Here is a 20,303-nt window from a genome sequence, read left to right as displayed (position 1 = left end):
TTAGCAGATTTACATTTCAAATGTCACATTTCTCTAGTGTAGGCTACTTATCGTAATTATCAAGATCAGTAAAATGTCCTCTATAAGTGGCTGGTTCAGTCTTCACAATCATTTTCGGTTTATCGGCTCCGCTCCAGTGACATGTTTCCGAGTGCAAAGCATTTTGGCCAAGTGCGAAATAAACCTTTTGAACTGCGCTGTCACATCTGCACATACTTAGTAAATTAATGGGACACTGTTCACCCCACCGGAAACACGCACAAACAGGCATTTAGAGACCGTAGACTTGATGTGCAGAGAATGGGATGAGGCATTAGTAGGCCTATCTGTGTTTTGTTCCTATGCACCTCACTGTTTTGGGTAAAATGTCAGCATCGAATGTAGGCAGTTTGAAGTCCAGTGGCATCTCTCTGTGTAGGGTATTGCAGAAGTCTGTCAGTTTCACATCTTCATTCAGTTGGTTCCTTAACCCTGAGTGAACTTTTGACCTCGGCACTGTCCTACCAGCCAAAACAGAAGTTTTGACTGCTGCGCTGGTTTGTCAAAACGTCTGCTTCTCTCCTCAAACAACTGTCTTTTGTCATACACACCCTCAGTTTGTTGGAGCCGGATTATCTTGATGTGATTTCAAAGAGCAAACTGTTTTCCCCAGCAATTAAGTCATTTGCTCATGTCGTGCCGATGCCCAGTTTCACTCACTGACCTCTGTTTGTACGAAATCCCATGTGATCTCCCAAACTTGAATCAAACACAGACAGAAGACCAGGGAATACTAAAGTGACTGTGTCCCTCTGCTGGTGGTGATTTCTCTCAGATTTTTCCAGGAGAGTTTCATTAAACAAACTATCAATGTCCTATAAAATGCCACCTGTTGCAAACTGCATTGCTATGATGCTATGGGAATTATCATTTGTGGACAGAAAGCTGCAACACATGAATGGTAGTGTTGGTCTGAATGATAAGTAGGCCTAGTCAAAAACACCTTTTCACATTTGCGCTTGTTACAGGTTTTGGTTTTTTCGATTTATGTTTTTCGATTGGACTTTAGCACGTATAGCTCATTAGCACGTAGGGTCCACCGATTGGTGTCACCTCGTTAGTCAGTATGTGTTAGACCTGTGCTGGTTGAAATCTCATTAGTGGGAAGGTGTTTCATCTGTGCTGGTCCAGGAGCTATTTAGGAGTGGCTGGCCCAGTGCTCCAGTTGACCCTCCACATCTATCAAGACAACACCTTTTTAGTTGGCTCTCCCTATTTTGATATCTAGACAAACCTTTATCTGATTTTCGTTTTTTACTCCACCTTAGTTTTTGTTTTGTTTGCTTCTTAGTGGGCAGATTTAGTGGGCGGTCATGGTGGGTGTCTTTTTAGGTTCTAGTAGGTGTTGCTAGTCGACTTTCAGTGGACACCCCCATGAGTCTTTTGGAACCCCACCTGTTTTGTTTGTTGGTCAGTGACACTATGTTAGTTCCCTCTTCTGTTTCAGTGACATATTTGGTTTTCCTGCTGGGGAACGTAACACGCTACTTTATCATACTGCTTGTCTGACGTACAAAATATCTCACAAGATCATAGCGTTCATGTGCACCCATTGTAACCTTCGCAACTGCTGCCAGTCTGCCTTGTTGTGAAAGTTGGCGTGGGTAAACTAAGGAGGGTCGGTGTGGTCATCATAATCCATACCTATCTGATAGGGGTGGCCTGTGTGGAGGGCTACTAATTGCTTTACCGAGCTAGCGAGAGGCCCAGGTGATCCAGCATTAGCAGGCATTAGGGTTGGGATGACTGGGACACATTCATACAGAGGATTATACACACCCCCAGGTATTTTTTTACATTTTCTTTTTTCATTTACGTAATTTAGCAGATGCTCTTATCCAGAGCGACTTACAAATTGGTGCATTCAACTTATGATAGCCAGTGGGACAACCACTTTTTTTTAAATGGGGGGTGGGGGGGTGGGTTACGGGGGGTAGAAGGATTACTTTTATACTATTCCAGGTATTCCTTAAAGAGGTAGGGTTTCAAGTGTCTCTGGAAGGTGGTCAGTGACTCCGCTGTTCTGGTGTCGTGGGGGAGCTTGTTCCACCATTGGGGTGCCAGAGCAGCAAATAGCTTTGACTGGGCTGAGCGAGAACTGTGCTTCCGTAGAGGTAGGGGGGTTAGCAGGCCAGAGGTGGATGAACGTAGTGCCCTCATTTGGGTGTAGGGTCTGATCAGAGCCTGAAGGTAAGGAGGTGCCGTTCCCCTCACAGCTCCGTAGGCAAGCACCATGGTCTTGTAGTAGATGCGAGCCTGAACTGGAAGCCAGTGGCGTGTGCCAAAAGCCACAAAATACACCTGAATGGATTTATGCAAATTAAAGTGGGGAGAACAAGTATTTGATACACTGCCGATTTTGCAGGTTTTCCTACTTACAAAGCATGTAGAGGTCTGTAATTTTTATCATAGGTACACTTCAACTGTGAGAGACGGAATCTAAAACAAAAATCCAGAAAATCACATTGTATGATTTTTAAGTAATTAATTTGCATTGTATTGCATGACATAAGTTTTTGATCACCTACCAACCAGTAAGAATTCCGTCTCTCACAGACCTGTTAGTTTTTCTTTAAGAAGCCCTCCTGTTCTCCACTCATCACCTGTATTAACTGCACCTGTTTGAACTCGTTACCTGTATAAAAGACACCTGTCCACACACTCAATCAAACAGACTCCAACCTCTCCGCAATGGCCAAGACCAGAGAGCTGTGTAAGGACATCAGGGATAAAACTGTAGACCTGCACAAGGCTGGGATGGGCTACAGGACAATAGGCAAGCAGCTTGGTGATAAGGCAACAACTGTTGGCAAAATTATTAGAAAATGGAAGAAGTTCAAGATGACGGTCAATCACCCTCGGTCTGGGGCTCCATGCAAGATCTCACCTCATGGGGCATCAATGATCATGAGGAAGGTGAGGGATCAGCCCAGAACTACACGGCAGGACCTGGTCAATGACCTGAAGAGAGCTGGGACCACAGTCTCAAAGAAAACCATTAGTAACACACTACGCCGTCATGGGATAAAATCCTGCAGCGCACGCAAGGTCCCCCTGCTCAAGCTAGCGCATGTCCAGGGCCGTCTGAAGTTTGCCAATGACCAATGAATGGGAGAAGGTCATGTGGTCTGATGAGACAAAAATAGAGCTTTTTGGTCTAAACTCCACTCGCCGTGTTTGGAGGAAGAAGAAGGATGAGTACAACCCCAAGAACACCATCCCAACCGTGAAGCATGGAGGTGGAAACATCATTCTTTGGGGATGCTTTTCTGCAAAGGGGACAGGACAACTGCACCGTATTGAGGGGAGGATGGATGGGGCCATGTATCGCGAGATCTTGGCCAACAACCTCCTTCCCTCAGTAAGAGCATTGAAGATGGGTCGTGGCTGGGTCTTCCAGCATTACAACGACCCGAAACACACAGCCAGGGCAACTAAGGAGTGGCTCCGTAAGAAGCATCTCAAGGTCCTGGAGTGGCCTAGCCAGTCTCCAGACCTGAACCCAATAGAACATCTTTGGAGGGAGCTGAAAGTCCGTATTGCCCAGCGACAGCCCCGAAACCTGAAGGATCTGGAGAAGGTCTGTATGGAGGAGTGGGCCAAAATCCCTGCTGCAGTGCGTGCAAACCTGGTCAAGACCTACAGGAAACGTATGATCTCTGTAATTGCAAACAAATGTTTCTGTACCAAATATTAATTTCTGCTTTTCTGATGTATCAAATACTTATGTCATGCAATAAAATGCAAATTAATTACTTAAAAATCATACAATGTGATTTTCTGGATGTTTGTTTTAGATTCCGTCTCTCACAGTTGAAGTGTACCTATGATAAAAATTACAGACCTCTACATGCTTTGTAAGTAGGAAAACCTGCAAAATCGACAGTGTATCAAATACTTGTTCTCCCCACTGTATAAATACCACTGGAGTCCTCTTACATTTGGGAACTTCACAGTCCTATTGATCAAACAAACATGAAAAGGTAGGCTTTCTCTCCCTCAGTTGCCTATGCACATCAACAACAACAAGATCAACAACTAATGCTAGCCAGAGCGAGATGAGCTAAAATCTAACTAGGGAACATTAGATACACCCTCTCAAACTTATTCAGCTAGTTGGCTGTCAAAATTGTACTAATAAACAATGGGGAATAGTAGCCTGCTCGTCCTTCTGCAACCTGCCTGCCAATGCATGCTTGTCCCAACCCACGTTTTGACAACTGAACGGGAACATGCCTGCCTGCCCACCCATTTGATCGATGCCAAATACATTTGATTGACAACTAAGAGATATAATAACTGTTCAGCGCAGCTAGCTAGCAAAGCGATTCAAATTTCTTGCTAGCTAACCAAATGAAACCTGCATCTCTAGCTATAGACAACAAAAAATGACATTACATCCCCCAGCAGCTAGCTAGCTCACGTTCGGCTCAGTGTTTTTAGCTTGCTAAATAAATGGCTAGCAACGTAAATAGATACGCTAGCCCAGGGGTGTCATTTTGAAAAAAACACAATGAATTTGAGGGCCAGACATAGCCTTTGTTTTTACAAGAATACTTGCAACTGCGGCCCAAACTAGCCATTGTTTTATTAGAAAAAAATATGGCTCTTTATAATGTTCACTTATGTAGGATGCTGTATAGCATTTTAACATATTAAAACAAAATAGATAATATTTGTCCATCCTTTGCTGCTATGCTTGCAGATGTGCATAATATGCTGTGACCCTAATCAAAACGTATTTAATACAATTTAAACTTTTATTTTTTTTGCACTGCATGGTTGGTTCACCGGTGCGGTTGAATGCAGCATTGCTGTATGACCCACTCAAAATGTATTGTAGTTGAGTAGCCAGCCTAGGCAACTGCTCAAATGTTGCTGGAATAGGCCTACATGTTTCTCCTTTGCATGGTGTTTTTGTTTTTTGGTTATTCCTTGTCCAAGCTTTAAAAACCGAAGCCAGCCTGCAACATTTTAGTAGCCTAACTAGGACTGTGGCATGTCTGTACACTTTCCTTCCGCTGCGCGCTGTAATGCGAGTGCATCAGGCTGTAATTTCATAAAGTAGATGACTCAACTGTTGACTCATTTATACTCGCTTATGTGTGTGTCCTATTCGGCCCGCGGGCCTATTAACCACGTTATGACTGACTTGTGATCATTGCCCTTGCTAGTTTCATTGTATTGACATTCCCGGCCTTAATTAGTTGTTCGTTTTTGTTCCAAATATTGAGTCATTGAAACTGAAATAGTGCATCCCGAATGGGTGGAGACAGCAAACAATGAACCAGGCCAGCTGTGATTTACAACCTGATAGCAATATTTTTTGGACTACCAAGAAATGTATTGGTGAATTATATTAACCATGCATTGAACTGCATCCATCTATTCTGCCAACAATGCCTTAGCGTACGTCATGGAATTTTAAGTCAAATAGAACCTATTTTTGAAACCTCTTATAAAGTTGGTTTTGATGCATAAACAGGGAATTTGACATTTTTGACAGATATTATTGTCTGTTTGTTTCATATCTGCAAAGTAGTTAAAACGCTGTCAGTTCCAATTTAAAGGCAAATTCCACCCCAAAACTATATTTTGGTATTTGTTTCATTAGTCCATTGTTGATGTAGTCCCAAAGTGTTTTGCATGTCAGCAATCAAGTTTTCAAGATGTGTAACTTTCAGAAATACAGACAGTATTTCTATTTCTATGGACACAGTCCCACCCAGGGTGGATGGAGGAATATCACTATTAGGGATTGTGGAGAATCTCTATCCTCTTGCACTCTCCCTCCTCTCTCTTTCTCACTCACTGTTTTCCTCTCTATCACAGAAAGGAGTATTGTCTTCCCGTTCAGCGTTGTGAGCCAGGCCGTCTCATAGGAAGTGCTCTGTATTCAGTGACAGGATGCTACAATGGCCTATTTGTTAAAGAGGCGCAGGGCGAGGACTATGGGGTTTAGGGCTGGGCTGGAGAAGCCACACTGAGCCCGGTGTGATTTCTCTCGCCCTATACATCACAACATCCCCATGCAGCCAGAGCAGAAATAGATCCGGTGCGGTGAAATGTTTGATGTGCCATATTACCCAATGAATTTTAAGTGCTGCAGTCGCCCTGTCAGTGGCCTGCTTCCAGACTTATCTAGCCTGCCACAGCTGGGTTAGCAGCTTCCAGACTTAACTAGCCTGCGACAGTTGGGTTAGCAGGACCAATGTTATTTGCAGGATCCTTTTGTCTGATTTCTTCAATGGATATCTTGGATGATAATGTTCATAAAGTCTGGTAAGCTTGATATGACACAAGCAATAGAAGTGAAAGTCCATCACTCACTCATGCCTCTTGTTTTTCTTTGTTATGTAGCTGTCAAAAAAAGCTCAAATTGTTGATGGAGCTAATAGCTAAAGTCTTTAACCTCCTAATGAGTAGTCTAGAGGGGGACCTGCTGCTGCAATGAAAACAGACAACAGGGTTGCAAACTGGACTCATCCCAATGATCTTAGGAAGACATACTATGTCATCATTTGATGTTCAATTTGCAGTGTTACCATGTTTCATGAGTTGAAATAAAGTATCCCAGAAATGTTCCATAGCACAAAAAGCTTATTTCTCTCAAATCTTGTGTACAAATTTGTTTACATCCCTGTTAGTGAGCATTTCTCTGTCAAGATAATCCATCCACCTGACAGGTGTATCAAGAACCTGATTAAACGGCATGATCATTACACAGGTGCACCTTGTGCTGGGGACAACAAAAGGCCACTCTAAAATGTGCAGTTTTATCACACAACACAATGCCACAGATGTCTCAAGTTTTGAGGGAGCATGCAATTGGCATGCTGACTGCAGGACTGTCCACCAGAGATGTTGCCAGATAATTGAATGTTAATTTCTCTACCATAAGCCGCCTCCAAGGTCATTTTAGAGAATTTGGCAGTATGTCCAACCAGCCTCACAATTGCAGACCATGTGTAACCATGCTAGCCCAGGATCTCCACATCCAGCTTCTTCACCTGCGGGATCGTCTGAGACCAGCCACCCAGACAGCTGAAGAAACTGTGTTTGTACAACCGAATAATTTCTGCACAAACTGTCAGAAACAGTCTCAGGGAAGCTCATCTGCGTGTAGATTATTACTTTTTTTACTGGTGAAACTGACATAATTCACACGTTTGTTCTGATGGCTCAATAAAAGCCTTTGTTTCTGCTAAAACATATACAGGGTTACAAACACCACCCTCCTGCCCATTATAGACCCATCTAGTAGCTTTTCAGAGCATTTGATTTAAATTGAGAAATAAATATACGCAAGACCATGACATGCTCATGACTCAATATGATTTGTCCTGTTCACTCAGGGCAGTTGGTGCCTTCTACTAGTGTCTCTGTCCATTGTCTAACTTTCAACAGTGGTTTCCTGAAAGAGACAGGATTAGGGTTAGTTGCAGCATTTTCCTTTGGGAAAATGTCTGATGGTCAAATGTCCTACAGTTTTACCCAAATATGCAAGTATCCATACGTAATGAGCAATGTTCCCTCTAAGTTGCACTTAAAGTTGACCTGGGAAGCTGTAGCAGGGCAGAATTTGACGAACTGACTGGTTGGAAAGGTGGCATCCTATGACTGCCTTGTTGAAATTCACTGAGCTCTTCAGTAAGGCCATTCTACTGCCAATGTTTGTCAATGGATATTGCATGGCTGTGTGCACAATTTTATACACCTGTCAGCAATGGGTGAGGCTGAAATAGCCGAATCCACTAATTTGAAGGGGTCAATATACTTTTGTATATAGAGTGCCTTCGGAAAGTATTCAGACCCCTTGACGTTTTCCACATTGTTACGTTAAAGCCTTATTCTAAAATGAAATAAAAATAAATCCTACACACAATACCCCATAATGACAAAGCGAAAACAGGTTTTTTTGAAAATCTAAATCAGAAATACCCTATTTACATAAGTATTCAGACCCTTTGCTATGAGACACGAAATTGAGCTCAGGTGCATCCTGTTTCCATTGATCATCCTTGATGTTTCTACAACTTGATTGGAGGCCATCTGTGGTAAATTCAATTGATTGGACATGATTTGGAAAGGCACACACTTGTCTATATAAGGTCCCACAGTTGACAGTGCATGTCAGAGCAAAAACCAAGCCATGAGGTCAAGACAGGATTGTGTCGAGGTACAGATCTGGGGAAGGGTACCAAAGAATGTCGGTAACATTGAAGGTTCCCAAAAACACAGTGGCCTCCTTCATTCTTCAATGGAAGAAGTTTAGAACCCCCAAGACTCTTCCTAGAGCTGGCCGCCCGGCGAAGGGCCTTGGTCAGGGAGGCGACTAAGAACCTGATGGTCACTCTGACAGAGCTCCATAGCTCCTTTGTGGAGATGGGAGAACCTTCCAGAAGGACAACCATCTCTGCAGCACTCCAATCAGGCCTTTATGGTAGAGTGGCCAGACGGAAGCCACTCCTCAGTAAAAAGCACATGACAGCCCGCTTGGAGTTTGCCAAAAGGCACCTAATGACTCCCAGACCATGAGACACAAGATTCTCTGGTCTAATGAAACCAAGATTGAACTCTTTGGCCTGAATGCCAAGCTTCACGTCTGGAGGAAACCTGGCACCATCCCTACGGTGAAGCATGGGGTGGTGGCAGCTTCATGCTGTGGAGATGTTTTTCAGCGGCAGGGACTGGGAGACTAATCAGGATCGAGGCTAAGATGAATGGAGCAAAGTACAGAGAGATCCTGTGATGAAAACCTGCTTGAGAGTGCTCAGGACCTCAGACTGGGGGTGAAGGTTCACCTTCCAACAGGACAACGACCCTAAGCACACAGCCAAGACAATGCAGGAGTGGCTTCGGGACAAGTCTCTGAATGTCCTTGAGTGGCCCAGTCAGAGCCCGGACTTGAACCTGATCGAACATCTCATGAGAGACCTGAAAATAGCTGTGCAGCGACGCTCCCCATCCAACCCAACAGCACTTGATAGGATCTGCAGAGAAGAATGGGAGAAACTCCCCAAATAAAGGTGTGTCAAGCTTGTATCGTCATACCCAAGAAGACTCGAGGCTGTAATCGCTGCCAAAGGTGCTTCAACAAAGTACTGAGTAAAGGATCTGAATACTTATGTAAATGTGATATTATTATTTTTTCCCTTTTTTTTATTTTTATAAATTGGCAAACATTTCTAAAAACCAGTTTTTGCTTTGTCGTTATGGGGTATTGTGTGTAGATTGATGAGGGGGAAAAAAACTATTTAATGAATTTTGGAATATGGCTGTAACCTAACAAAATGTGAAAAAGTAAAGGGGTCTGAATTCTTTCCGAAGGCTGTGTGTGTGTGTGTATACAGTGGGGAGAACAAGTATTTGATACACTGCTGATTTTGCAGGTTTTCCTACTTACAAAGCATGTAGAGGTCTGTCATTTATATCATAGGTACACTTCAACTGTGAGAGACGGAATCTAAAACAAACATCCAGAAAATCACATTGTATGATTTTTAAGTAATTAATTTGCATTTTATTGCATGACATAAGTATTTGATACATAAGAAAAGCAGAACTTAAAATTTGGTACAGAAACCTTTGTTTGCAATTACAGAGATCATACGTTTCCTGTAGGTCTTGACCAGGTTTGCACACACTGCAGCAGGGATTTTGGCCCACTCCTCCATACAGACCTTCTCCAGATCCTTCAGGTTTTGGGGCTGTCGCTGGGCAATACGGACTTTCAGCTCCCTCCAAAGATTCTCTATTGGGTTCAGGTCTGAAGACTGGCTAGGCCACACCAGGACCTTGAGATGCTTCTTACGGAGCCACTCCTTAGTTGCCCTGGCTGTGTGTTTCAGGTCGTTGTCATGCTGGAAGACCCAGCCACGAACCATCTTCAATGCTCTTACTGAGGGAAGGAGGTTGTTGGCCAAGATCTCGCGATACATGGCCCCATCCATCCTCCCCTCAGTATGGTGCAGTCGTCCAGTCCCCTTTGCAGAAAAGCATCCCCAAAGAATGATGTTTCCACCTCCATGCTTCACGGTTGGGATGGTGTTCTTGGGGTTGTACTCATCCTTCTTCCTCCAAACACGGCGAGTGGAGTTTAGACCAAAAAGCTATATTTTTGTCTCATCAGACCACATGACCTTCTGCCATTCCTCCTCTGGATCATCCAGATGGTCATTGACATACTTCAGACGGGCCTGGACATGCCCTGGCTTGAGCAGGGGGACCTTGCGTGCGCTGCAGGATTTTAATCCATGACGGCGTAGTGTGATACTAATGGTTTTCTTTCACTGTGTGTGTGTGTGTGTATTTAGGCGCATATGCAAGTAAAATTGTCGCTCTGTATAGCGTTCTCGTGTTTCTAACTCGCGTCGTATTTCTTGTGTGGTTTTTATTTTATTTCTATTACAGTATCTTTATTATTGTCATCACTGCATTGTTGGGAAAGAGCTCTCACTGTACAGTTTTACACCTGTTGTATCCTGTGCTTATTGCGAATAATCTTTGAAACTTGTTAAGTGTACTGCTTTTGTGAGACCATGATGGCATAGAAAAAGCTTTGGATTCTTCTTAAATGGGATTATGTCATTTGAGTCCTTGCGTAACTTTCCTTGCTTAAACACACTTGTAATATGGAATTGTTGTTGTCAAGTTTTGGTAATTTGTTGTCTTTTGTTCCATTGTTTTCCAGGGGCAACAAAAGAGATTGGCTCAGCCTTGACAAGAATGTGCATGAGGCACAGAAGTATCGAGTCCAAACTGAAGCTCTTCACCACGTAAGTGATGGAACTGTGTATCATGGTTTTTGGAAGACATTGATTTAGTATTACAACAGTCTTCGGGCAATGCAAAACATCTCCAATGTGATCGTTTCCTATTTGTTTGAGATCCTTTGTATGCGGTTAGTGCATAATACTGCCGTCTTTAACATTTCAGACCAAATCAAATCGTATTTGTTAATGCTTGGTAGACAACAGGTGTAGACTAACAGTGAAATGCTTACTTACAGGTAATTGTCCAACAATGCAGAGTTAAAGATAAGATTTTAGAAAAATTGAAATAGTGACCGTGAATAACAAATAAAAATCAAGAGTAAATATAACCTGGCTGTATATATTGTGAGTATAACCGTAACATTACTATATACAGTGCGTTCAGAAAGTATTCAGACCCCTTGACCTTTTCCAAAAAAAATTACGTTACAGCCTTTATTCTAAAATTGATTAAATCGTTTTTTTCCCTCACAATCTACATAATGACAAATCAAAAACAGGTTTTTAGACATGTCATTAGGTGCCTTTAAAAACACTGAAATATTACATTTACATAAGTATTCAGACCCTTTACTCAGTACTTTGTTGAAACACCTTTGGCAGCGATCACAGCCTCAAGTCTTCTTGGGTATGACGCTACAAGCTTGGTACACCTGTATTTGGGGAGTTTCTCCCATTATTCTCTGCAGATCCTCTCAAGCTCTGTCAGGTTGAATGGGGAGCGTCGCTGCACAGCTATTTTGAGGTCTCTCCAGAGATGTTAGATCGGGTTCAAGTCCGGGCTCTGGCTGGGCCACTCAAGGACATTCAGAGACTTGTCCCGAAGCCACTCCTGCGTTTTCTTGGCTGTGTGCTTAGAGTCGTTGTCCTGTTGGAAGGTGAACCTTCGCCCCAGTCTGAGGTCCTGAGCGCTCTGGAGCAGGTTTTCATCCAGGATCTCTCTGTACTTTGCGCCGTTCATCTTTGCCTTCATCCTGACTCATCTCCCAGTCCCTGCCGCTGAAAAACATCCCGACAGCATGATGCTGCCACCACCATACTTCACCGTAGGGATGGTGCCAGGTTTCCTCCAGACATGACGCTTGGAATTCAGGCCAAAGAGTTCAATCTTGGTTTCATCAGACCAGAGAATCTTGTTTCTCACGGTCTGAGAGTCTTTAGGTGCCATTTGGCAAACTCCAAGCGGGCTGTCATGTGGCTTTTACTGAGGAGTGGCTTCCGTCTGGCCACTCTACCATAAAGGCCAGATTGGTGGAGTGCTGCAGAGATGGTTGTCCTTCTGGAAGGTTTTCCCATCTCCACACAAGAGCTCTGGACCTCTGTTAGTGACCATCGGGTTCTTGGTCATCGGGTTCTTGTTTTCACTTTGTCGTTATGAGGTATTGTGTGTAGATTGCTGAGTACATTTTTAATCCATTTTAGAATAAAGCTGTGATGTACCAAAATGTTGAAAAAGTCAAGGGGTCTGAATTTGTGGATTTGGCTATTTCAGCCGGACCCATTGCTTACAGGTGTATAAAATCGAGCACACAGCCATGCAATCGCCATAGACAAACATTGGCAGTAGAATGGCCTTAATGAAGAGCTTTGTCAGATTTCTGCCCTGCTAGAGCTGCCTCCGGGTAACTGTAAATGCGGTTATTGTGAAGTGGAAATGTCTAGGAACAACAACGGCTCAGCCGTGACATGGTAGGCCACACAAGCTCACAGAACGGGACCGCCGAGTGCTGTAGCGCATAACAATTGTCTGTCCTCGGTTGCAACACTCACTGCCGAGTTCCAAACTGCCTCTGGAAGCAACGTCATCACAAGAACTGTTCGTTGGGAGCTTCGTTAAAGGGGGTTCCATGGCCGAGCAGCCGCACACAGCCTAAGATCACCATGCGCAAAGTCAAGCGTCGGCTGGAGTGGTGTAAAGCTCGCTGCCATTGGACTCTGGAGCAGTGGAAATGCGTTCTCTAGAGTGATGAATCACGCTTCACCATACGGCAGTCCGACTGACAAATCTGGGTTTGGCAGATGCCAGGAGAATGCTACCTGCCTGAATGCATAGTGCCAACTGTAATGTTTAGTGGAGGAGGAATAATGGTCTGGGGTTGTTTTTCATGGTTTGGGCTAGGCCCGTTAGTTCCACTGAAGGGAAATGTTACAATTACATTCTAGACGATTCTGTGCTTCCAACTTTGTGTCAACAGTTTGGGGAAGGCCCTTCCTGTTTCAGTATGACAATGCCCCCGTGCACAAAGTGAGATCCATACAGAAATAGTTTGTCGAGATCTGTGCCAAGAACTTGACTGTCCTGCACAGAGCCCTGACCTCAACCCCATCGAACACCTTTGGGATTAATTGGAACGCTGACTGCGAGCCATGCCTAATCGCCCATCATCAGTGCCCGACCTCACTAATGCTTGTGTAGCTAAATGGAAGCAAGTCCCCACAGCAATGTTCAAACATCTGGTGGAAAGCCTTCCCAGAAGAGTGCATTCTGTTATAGCAGCAAAGGGGGGACCAACACCATATTAATGAACATGATTTTGGAATGAGATGTTCAACAAGCAGGTGTCCACATACTTTTGATCATGTGTTTTATGTACTGTACATATAGGTAGGTGTAAAGTGACTATCAGCAGCATGTGGTAAGTGTGAAAGTGTGGCATCAGTATGCATGTTGTGTGTGTGTGGGCGTAGGCTATGTGGTGTGTGTGTTGGTGTAAGTGTGTGGTGTGTGTGCATAGTCAGTGCAAGAGAGTTAGTGTAAAAAAGGGTCAATGTGGGTAGTGCGGGTAGCCATTTGATTAGCTATTTAGTAGTCTTGTTTAGAAGTCTAATGGCTTGGGGGGTAGAAGCTGTTCAGGGTCCTGTTGGTGCATTGGTACCACTTGCCGTGCTGTAGCAGAGAGAATAGTCTGTGGCTGATGGACCCGAGCCAGCTGTAGTAACCATTGTGGATGATGAATGGGCCAGAGTCTTAGACAGCCTCACGAACCCGAGGTAGAAGCCACCAGAGCTGGAGACAGAACAGAGGACGAAGGCGCAGGTACCTCCGGGTCCGATCTCGAATCGAAAGCCCCTAGGGGAGAAGGCTCCGGAACCTCTGGTTCCAGGGCGGTGGAGGGGTTTCTAGTCTGTGTCCGGGCTTACCTTCGCAGAGGAGGCCCCCGTTGCCAGAGGTTGCTGTTTTTTACTTCCACGGCAAGTGACATCTCCATGGCTAGTTGGTAGGATCGAGAACAGGAACATCCACAAAGTCATCCAGGAGCATCCTACTATCTCCATTCTTCAGGGAAGTGGGAGACCCCTTCGGGAAGGGATCCCTGCAGAGACACGGCAGCGACACTTCCACCAGGCCAGAGCGGGTTCCGGCTACTTGGGTAAAAGAGAAAGGAAAAAGTAGGCGGGCGTGGATTCCCCAGTAGCTTGTGTAGGTTCGCTACTTGTTTGCTAAGAGTAGCCACATCGCCCCTGTAGTCCTCTGCAAGCAAACAATTGCTACATTGAAAGTTCAGGTGTTCCACATTGTCCCGGAATTAAGCAAAATAAACAACTCCTGCAGCATTGGAAATGTTTGTAAGCGTCCTCCATTTGAGGCTACAGGCTAGCTAGGCTAGCTAAGCTAGCTTGGCATCCGTGTCTCTCTTCTCAACTTGTCCAAGAGGGAATTACATGGCTATCAAAAACGTCAGGCGAGAAAAGCCCTTCCTCTCTGGCAACTGAGTTAGGAAGGACGCCTGTATCTTTTTAGTGACTGGGTGTATTGATATACACCATCCAAAGTGTAATTAATAACTTCACCGTGCTCAAAAAGAGATTCAATGTCTGCTTCTTTTTTTTTTACCCATCTACCAATAGGTGCCCTTTTTTGCGAGGCATTGGAAAACCTCTCTGGTCTTTGTGGTTGAATCAGTGTTTGAAATTCCCTGCTTAACTGAGGGACCTTACATATAATTGTATGTGGGGTACAGAGATGAGGTAGTCATTAGGGGTGGGCGATATGAGCTAAAATTCATATCACGATATTTTCCACTGTCCAGACGATATCGATATGATATCACGATATATGACGTAAAAAAATATGAATCACATTTTAATATCCCTTCTTGGTTAAATTATATTAGTTAAGGAAAAATATGTATTTGAACCTTATATAACCAGAAAGAGTGAGGCATTGGACCGTATGGACCTGAAAAGTTTTTATTTGTATTGTGCAAACATGCATTCCGTAAACATGAGGTAGGTAGGCCTATATATATATATATATATATATATAAATTAGATATTAAGTAAAATTAAATAAAAAATAACAGGAGATAAAGAAAATAAGGTAATTACAAATTCAAATACGTGTGTTTGTTTTGGCTACGGTCCGTAGATATGTAAAAAAACTAACCGTTTGAAACTAAACCTTTCAAGCCTCAACCATCAATTATCAACAATATCAACAAATCTTCACTAGAACTTTCTTCACAAGTTCCGTGCCAGGAATACCAGCATGTTGACTGTTTCTGGCTTTAGTGCTGCCCTGTGACATGTCACCACATTGCCCCCAGTGCTGAATGCCCTCTCAGAGGGGGCACTTGTGGCAGGGATGCATAAGTATTTCTTTGCCAGACAACTCACACGTGGAAAATTAGATCCGTGAAATCGCCACCACTCCAAAGGATCAGACTTCGCTGTCTGCTGCCGTTGCCAGAATGTAGCTATTCAGCTCTTGCTCAATGATCTGCCTCTCTGAACATGAGGCAGGTGCACTGCTGGTCTGCTTAAAGAAGCTCCAAGGCTCTTCTTGGGCTTCTTGCCTGATTGATGAGCAGTGGAAGCTTCTTTCTCCCTGTCAGTGTGATCCTCTGCAAGAGACGATTTTCCCAGGGCTGTGTTCTCCACCAGGAGGGCTTCGGTCTCTGAGGCAGCTCTCACCTTAAAAAATGAAAATAATTAAACTTTATTTGTATAGCACCTTTCATACATAAAATGCAGCCCAAAGTGCTTTACATTTGAAGCAATAAAACAAGAACAAATGAATAAATACCTTAATGTCCTCCAGTTTCTCAGCGGACATGTACCTGGTCTTGAACCTTGGATCTAGAAAGGTAGCCATGGAGAGCAGCTCATCTGTTGCAGGGTCAGTGTACTTGTTATTCAAGTAATCAAGAACCTTGATCTTGATCTCTTTGGTCAGTTCTGTATCGTCCTTGCTCAGATTTAGAACCTCTGCATTTAACAGATTGATGACAGGCTTCAAATAGGACACGCTCACATACGCTTCTCCTGACAGGGCATCTGTAAAGTCCTGGAGTGGCTTCAGTGCTGCTGTGACTGATTCCAAGACCTGGATGTCTTGCCAGGTAGGTACAAGGTGCCGTGTCTTTTTGTCCCCTGCCAGGACCTGTGTAATGGCCTTTTCCTGCTCCAGGACTCTTTCCATCATTTTCAGAGCGAGATCCCCACCTTGTCGGAGATTCTGTGATGAGCTTGTGCAGGGGCAGGCTTAGTTCATTCTGTGCTGTCATCAGGGCCTTCTGCTTTTTCCAGCTGTATGAGAACGTGCTAACCACCTTTTTGCAAACCCCTGTGGCCCGGGAAATCGCACACCCCTGTGGCTCGGGAGCGTTTTGGACACTCCTCTCTGGAAATTGGGAATAAGAAATCAAAATAATAGGGTGAAAAATAATCGAATCACAATACAATAATAATTAATAATAATGCATTTTTATATAGAAATCACAATACAATATAACTTTTAATCTTTGTTTGAGGATTTACGGCATTTACATTCAACTGTTACACATTTTACAAATCTGATGTGCTTAGATTTAGCCTACGGTACATGGCTGATGTGAGCTGTATTTTTCTTAATAATAAGCATCATACAGGGTAGGCCTAGGCTACAGTCCTGAAACTTACCAATAGCATTGTGCAGCCTGTGTCCGAAACATCCAAGGTTTGCCCACTTGTTCAGCTGCAATGCCTTGATCATGTTCGATCCGGCTGTCGGTCGTCATACAAACTTGACGCGACTCTTTTAATCCCCAGGACGACAGTATGTCCCCTCAGCCCACCTGCAATTATTTCCCGGTGTGGTCGTCTGGGAAATAAGACGTCTGTAGGCACTTACTTTTCAGTTTCCAGTCACCGTCTATGTAATGGATTGTGGGAGGCTTATATAAGGTTCTGTGGTACGACTTGACCATAGATCGGCAGTAGTGGAGAAGAATGGAATGTTATTTATCTCACTGTAAACTCTGTCCCAGCATTCTGTGTAAAGCTGTGGCAGGCATTTTTGGCTAAAATATTTGCGCTCGGGATCTCGTATCTTGGGTCCAGAGTTTGAATCAACTTTCTGAACCCCTCTTTCTCCACAGTTTGAATCGGTACCATGTCCTTCGCTATGTGATTTGTAATCGCAGCTGTGATGTCTATCCATTTTTTGCTCGTCTTCTCTCAGCAAGTACCGGCAGCAAATGATGATATAATTGATTGTTGAGTGCGAGTCTGGCTTGTCTTCGGCGCAGCTCCTGGGTTTACTGTCTCACGCATTCTGGTGCATTGTTCATACTCACGGACATGTATGTTTTTTAAGTGATTGAACAGGTTGGTCGTGTTTCCACCTTTTGCTAAGACAACACGACGACACAACTTGCATAGGGTAGTGTTTTGGTCGGGTCGGAGATTTTAAAGCCAAACCAGTTCCAAACAACAGAGGTGCCCCCTTTCTTCTTAACCAATTTATCCTCCTGCTCTTGAGCAACATCAATTTCTGTGTTTTTCGCTCATCCTGGATTGTAAAGTTTTCCCCCAATAGTTAACCTGCCTCCTAACTGCAGCTGCCTGCACACTTCTTTGTTGCTAGCACTACATGCGTGCAACAAGTGCATGCGACGTGCGCTCATAAAAATAGGTCAACATATTAACATACATTCTTTTATTCGTAAGAACCAAGAAAGGTTGGATAAAAAAAAAAAAAAGATGTAGCTACTTAGTACTATCACTCAGTTGAAATTTGGAACAAAAAAATATTGATGCAAAATTCGAATTTATGAATTCTGAATAAATCGCGGTATCCATGATATTGCTAAATCCATATCATGGCGCGGCACAATACCGGTTTTTACTATCAAACCGGTATATCGCCCACTCCTAGTAGTCATTCACAAATCATGTTAAACACTGTTATTGCACACAGTGAGTCCATGCAACTTATGTGACTTGTTAAGCACATGTTTACTCCTGCTTACTTACTACTTACTTATTTAGGCTTGCCATAACAACGGGGTTGAATACTTATTGACTCAAGACATTTCAGAAAAACACTACATAATTCCACTTTGAACATATGGGGTAGTGTGTGTGTGTGTGTGTGTGTATAGGCCAGTGACGACAAATCTCAATTTAAAGTCGGGCTGTAACACAACAAATTGTGGAAAAAGTCAAGTGGGTGTGAATACTTTCTGAAGGAACTGTATCGGGCTTTCCTCCAGAAACCACAGAGCGCTCTCCCTTGCTAGGATTATGACCCTGGCTAACTCGGCAATTAAAGTCCAAGTGGATGACAGCAGGCTCACCTCACGCTGCCCTACTATCTTGAACCCAATTTCCCCTGCCTACTTCAGCCCCAGCAAATCCATTCAGGCTCTGCTTAGGCTCCTTTCTGTTGATCAAATGAACATTTTGTCCAGCTGTAAAATCACCCTGTGAATGTATTGTACTACAGCCAGTGCTCTCTCAAAGCCTGAGACATGGCAATAATGGAACTCGGGCTGTGGATGGATGAGAGATTGGATTGTTGCTCTGGTACCATTTTGCACGGTACTAAACCGAGCCGGGCCAAGCTCTACTGAGCTGGCCTGGTTACGCATTAACCATAGTTGCTGGAACCATGCCCGGAATTGACAGTGTGAAAATAAAATATCAGAGCCGGCACAGTATTGTTCGGGTCGGCATGATACTGTGAAAAGGGTGTGACTGTATGCTAGCCCAGGCTGTAGCCTATTTCCCCCCTCTTCTGAGCTGCTTAGGATCATTTGCCAGCTTTTCTTTTTCAATCTCTTTTACATCTGAAGTGAAAGTTTTGTTGCGGAATTAGGCTTTGGTGTAAGTCCTGGCAGTGTCTCGTTCCTTATTTTCTTATTTCTCCCTCTATAATTTCCATCCCTCTCTCTCTGACGTGCTGCATTGTCTTTCTTTGAATGCATTATGCAATGTCAACTCATTGACCGCCCAACCTCAGTTGAAATTAACACAGACTGACACCAAAATCCCAATGATCCCATTGACCTTACTGTACATAGGCCCAACCCAGATAGGTGCTCAACTCTGAATAGGCTGTTAGACAGTAGAGGGAAGGAAAACTAACAGACTTCCGATAAACCTATAAGCTTCATTACTAAGATCTCTTATTATCGGCATCAGCTTGGCCGAGTTTTCCCCAGTCACCCTCTGTGTGGGAAGCAGTGAGGTGAAAGTGTTAACAGTGCTGTCTCACCTCTTCAGTTTAAACACGTAGTGTGTGCTAACCTGTCACGGCTGATCAGCTCTGGCTTCATGACATGGAGCTATGTCGGGTATGTGAAGATAGGCGTTCACAGCCTACCTGAGACTATGGTCAGTCTAATTGCTTTGCTTCCCAAGCTATGATGTTTAGTTTTGATGACCTGATTTATCTAGTTTACTACTTAGATGGATCAGTCATAGACCTGAAAAAATCCCTTCTCTTTGTTTCCATTGATAATTCAGAAGTCCAGGTGAACTACTGGATGTGTCATTGTAATGTAACGGCTGGTCTATTTGGTTCTACTGTAGGACACTAACAGATACCCTGATCAACCCCCTGGAGCTGAAGATTGAGGAGTGGAAGAAGGTGGCCAGTCAGTTGGACAAGGACCATGCCAAAGGTAGGAGACCGTACAGACAGAAATGGGCATACATTCAATTAAGACAAGTCTGAGTTATCCGACTCAAATCACTGGCACTTGATATATCTCCTCATGTCTTCCCAATGCAGAATACAAGAAGGCCCGCGCGGACATAAAGAAGAAATCCTCAGACACAATCAAGCTGCAGAAGAAGGTTAAGAAAGGTAAGGGCGTCTGGTTCTAACTTTCTAAGTACTGTGTGATGTGACACTCTCTGGCCCAGATAGGAGGGAAACAACCTTGGCAATGTGACCTAAGCGTTTGGGGTGAGGGGGGAGGATTGGACTACATCTAAATGGAGAGGGTGACGCAGTCATAACCGAGGTTCAGGTTACCTCAACACAGCTGGCTTTGTGAAAGGAGACAATGTGGTTTGTCCGCACCTGTGGCTGTTACGGTGCCCCTATTCGCCAATCCATCTCACCACACCTACAATGTTCCTCTTCCGTAAATGGTATCGTTTCACCCAGGTTATGACCTCATTGTCTGTCCTTGCTGGGATGTTATTCTATTTTACCAAGGATTATCCAACCATAAAGCTGTGGTTTGCTTTTGGTATGGGTAAAAACTGGGGGTGTGA

General features: G+C 43.9%; 1 protein-coding gene across 3 annotated transcripts in view; it reads left to right on the top strand.

The window, feature by feature from the left end:
* Positions 1 to 20,303, top strand: part of LOC121578303 (protein MTSS 2-like) — a 140,670-nt gene that overhangs the window by 59,873 nt on the left and 60,494 nt on the right. For all 3 annotated transcript variants that reach the window (XM_041892587.2, XM_041892588.2, XM_041892591.2), the window contains exons 4-6: positions 10,733 to 10,817; positions 19,611 to 19,702; positions 19,813 to 19,887. In XM_041892587.2, the coding sequence (XP_041748521.2) occupies positions 10,733 to 10,817; positions 19,611 to 19,702; positions 19,813 to 19,887 (252 nt within the window). The remainder of the gene's footprint in view (positions 1 to 10,732; positions 10,818 to 19,610; positions 19,703 to 19,812; positions 19,888 to 20,303) is intronic.

Source organism: Coregonus clupeaformis, chromosome 12 (assembly GCF_020615455.1).
Source record: "Coregonus clupeaformis isolate EN_2021a chromosome 12, ASM2061545v1, whole genome shotgun sequence".
Taxonomy (NCBI): Eukaryota; Metazoa; Chordata; class Actinopteri; order Salmoniformes; family Salmonidae; genus Coregonus; species Coregonus clupeaformis.
This window is presented reverse-complemented; position numbering and strand designations above follow the sequence as displayed.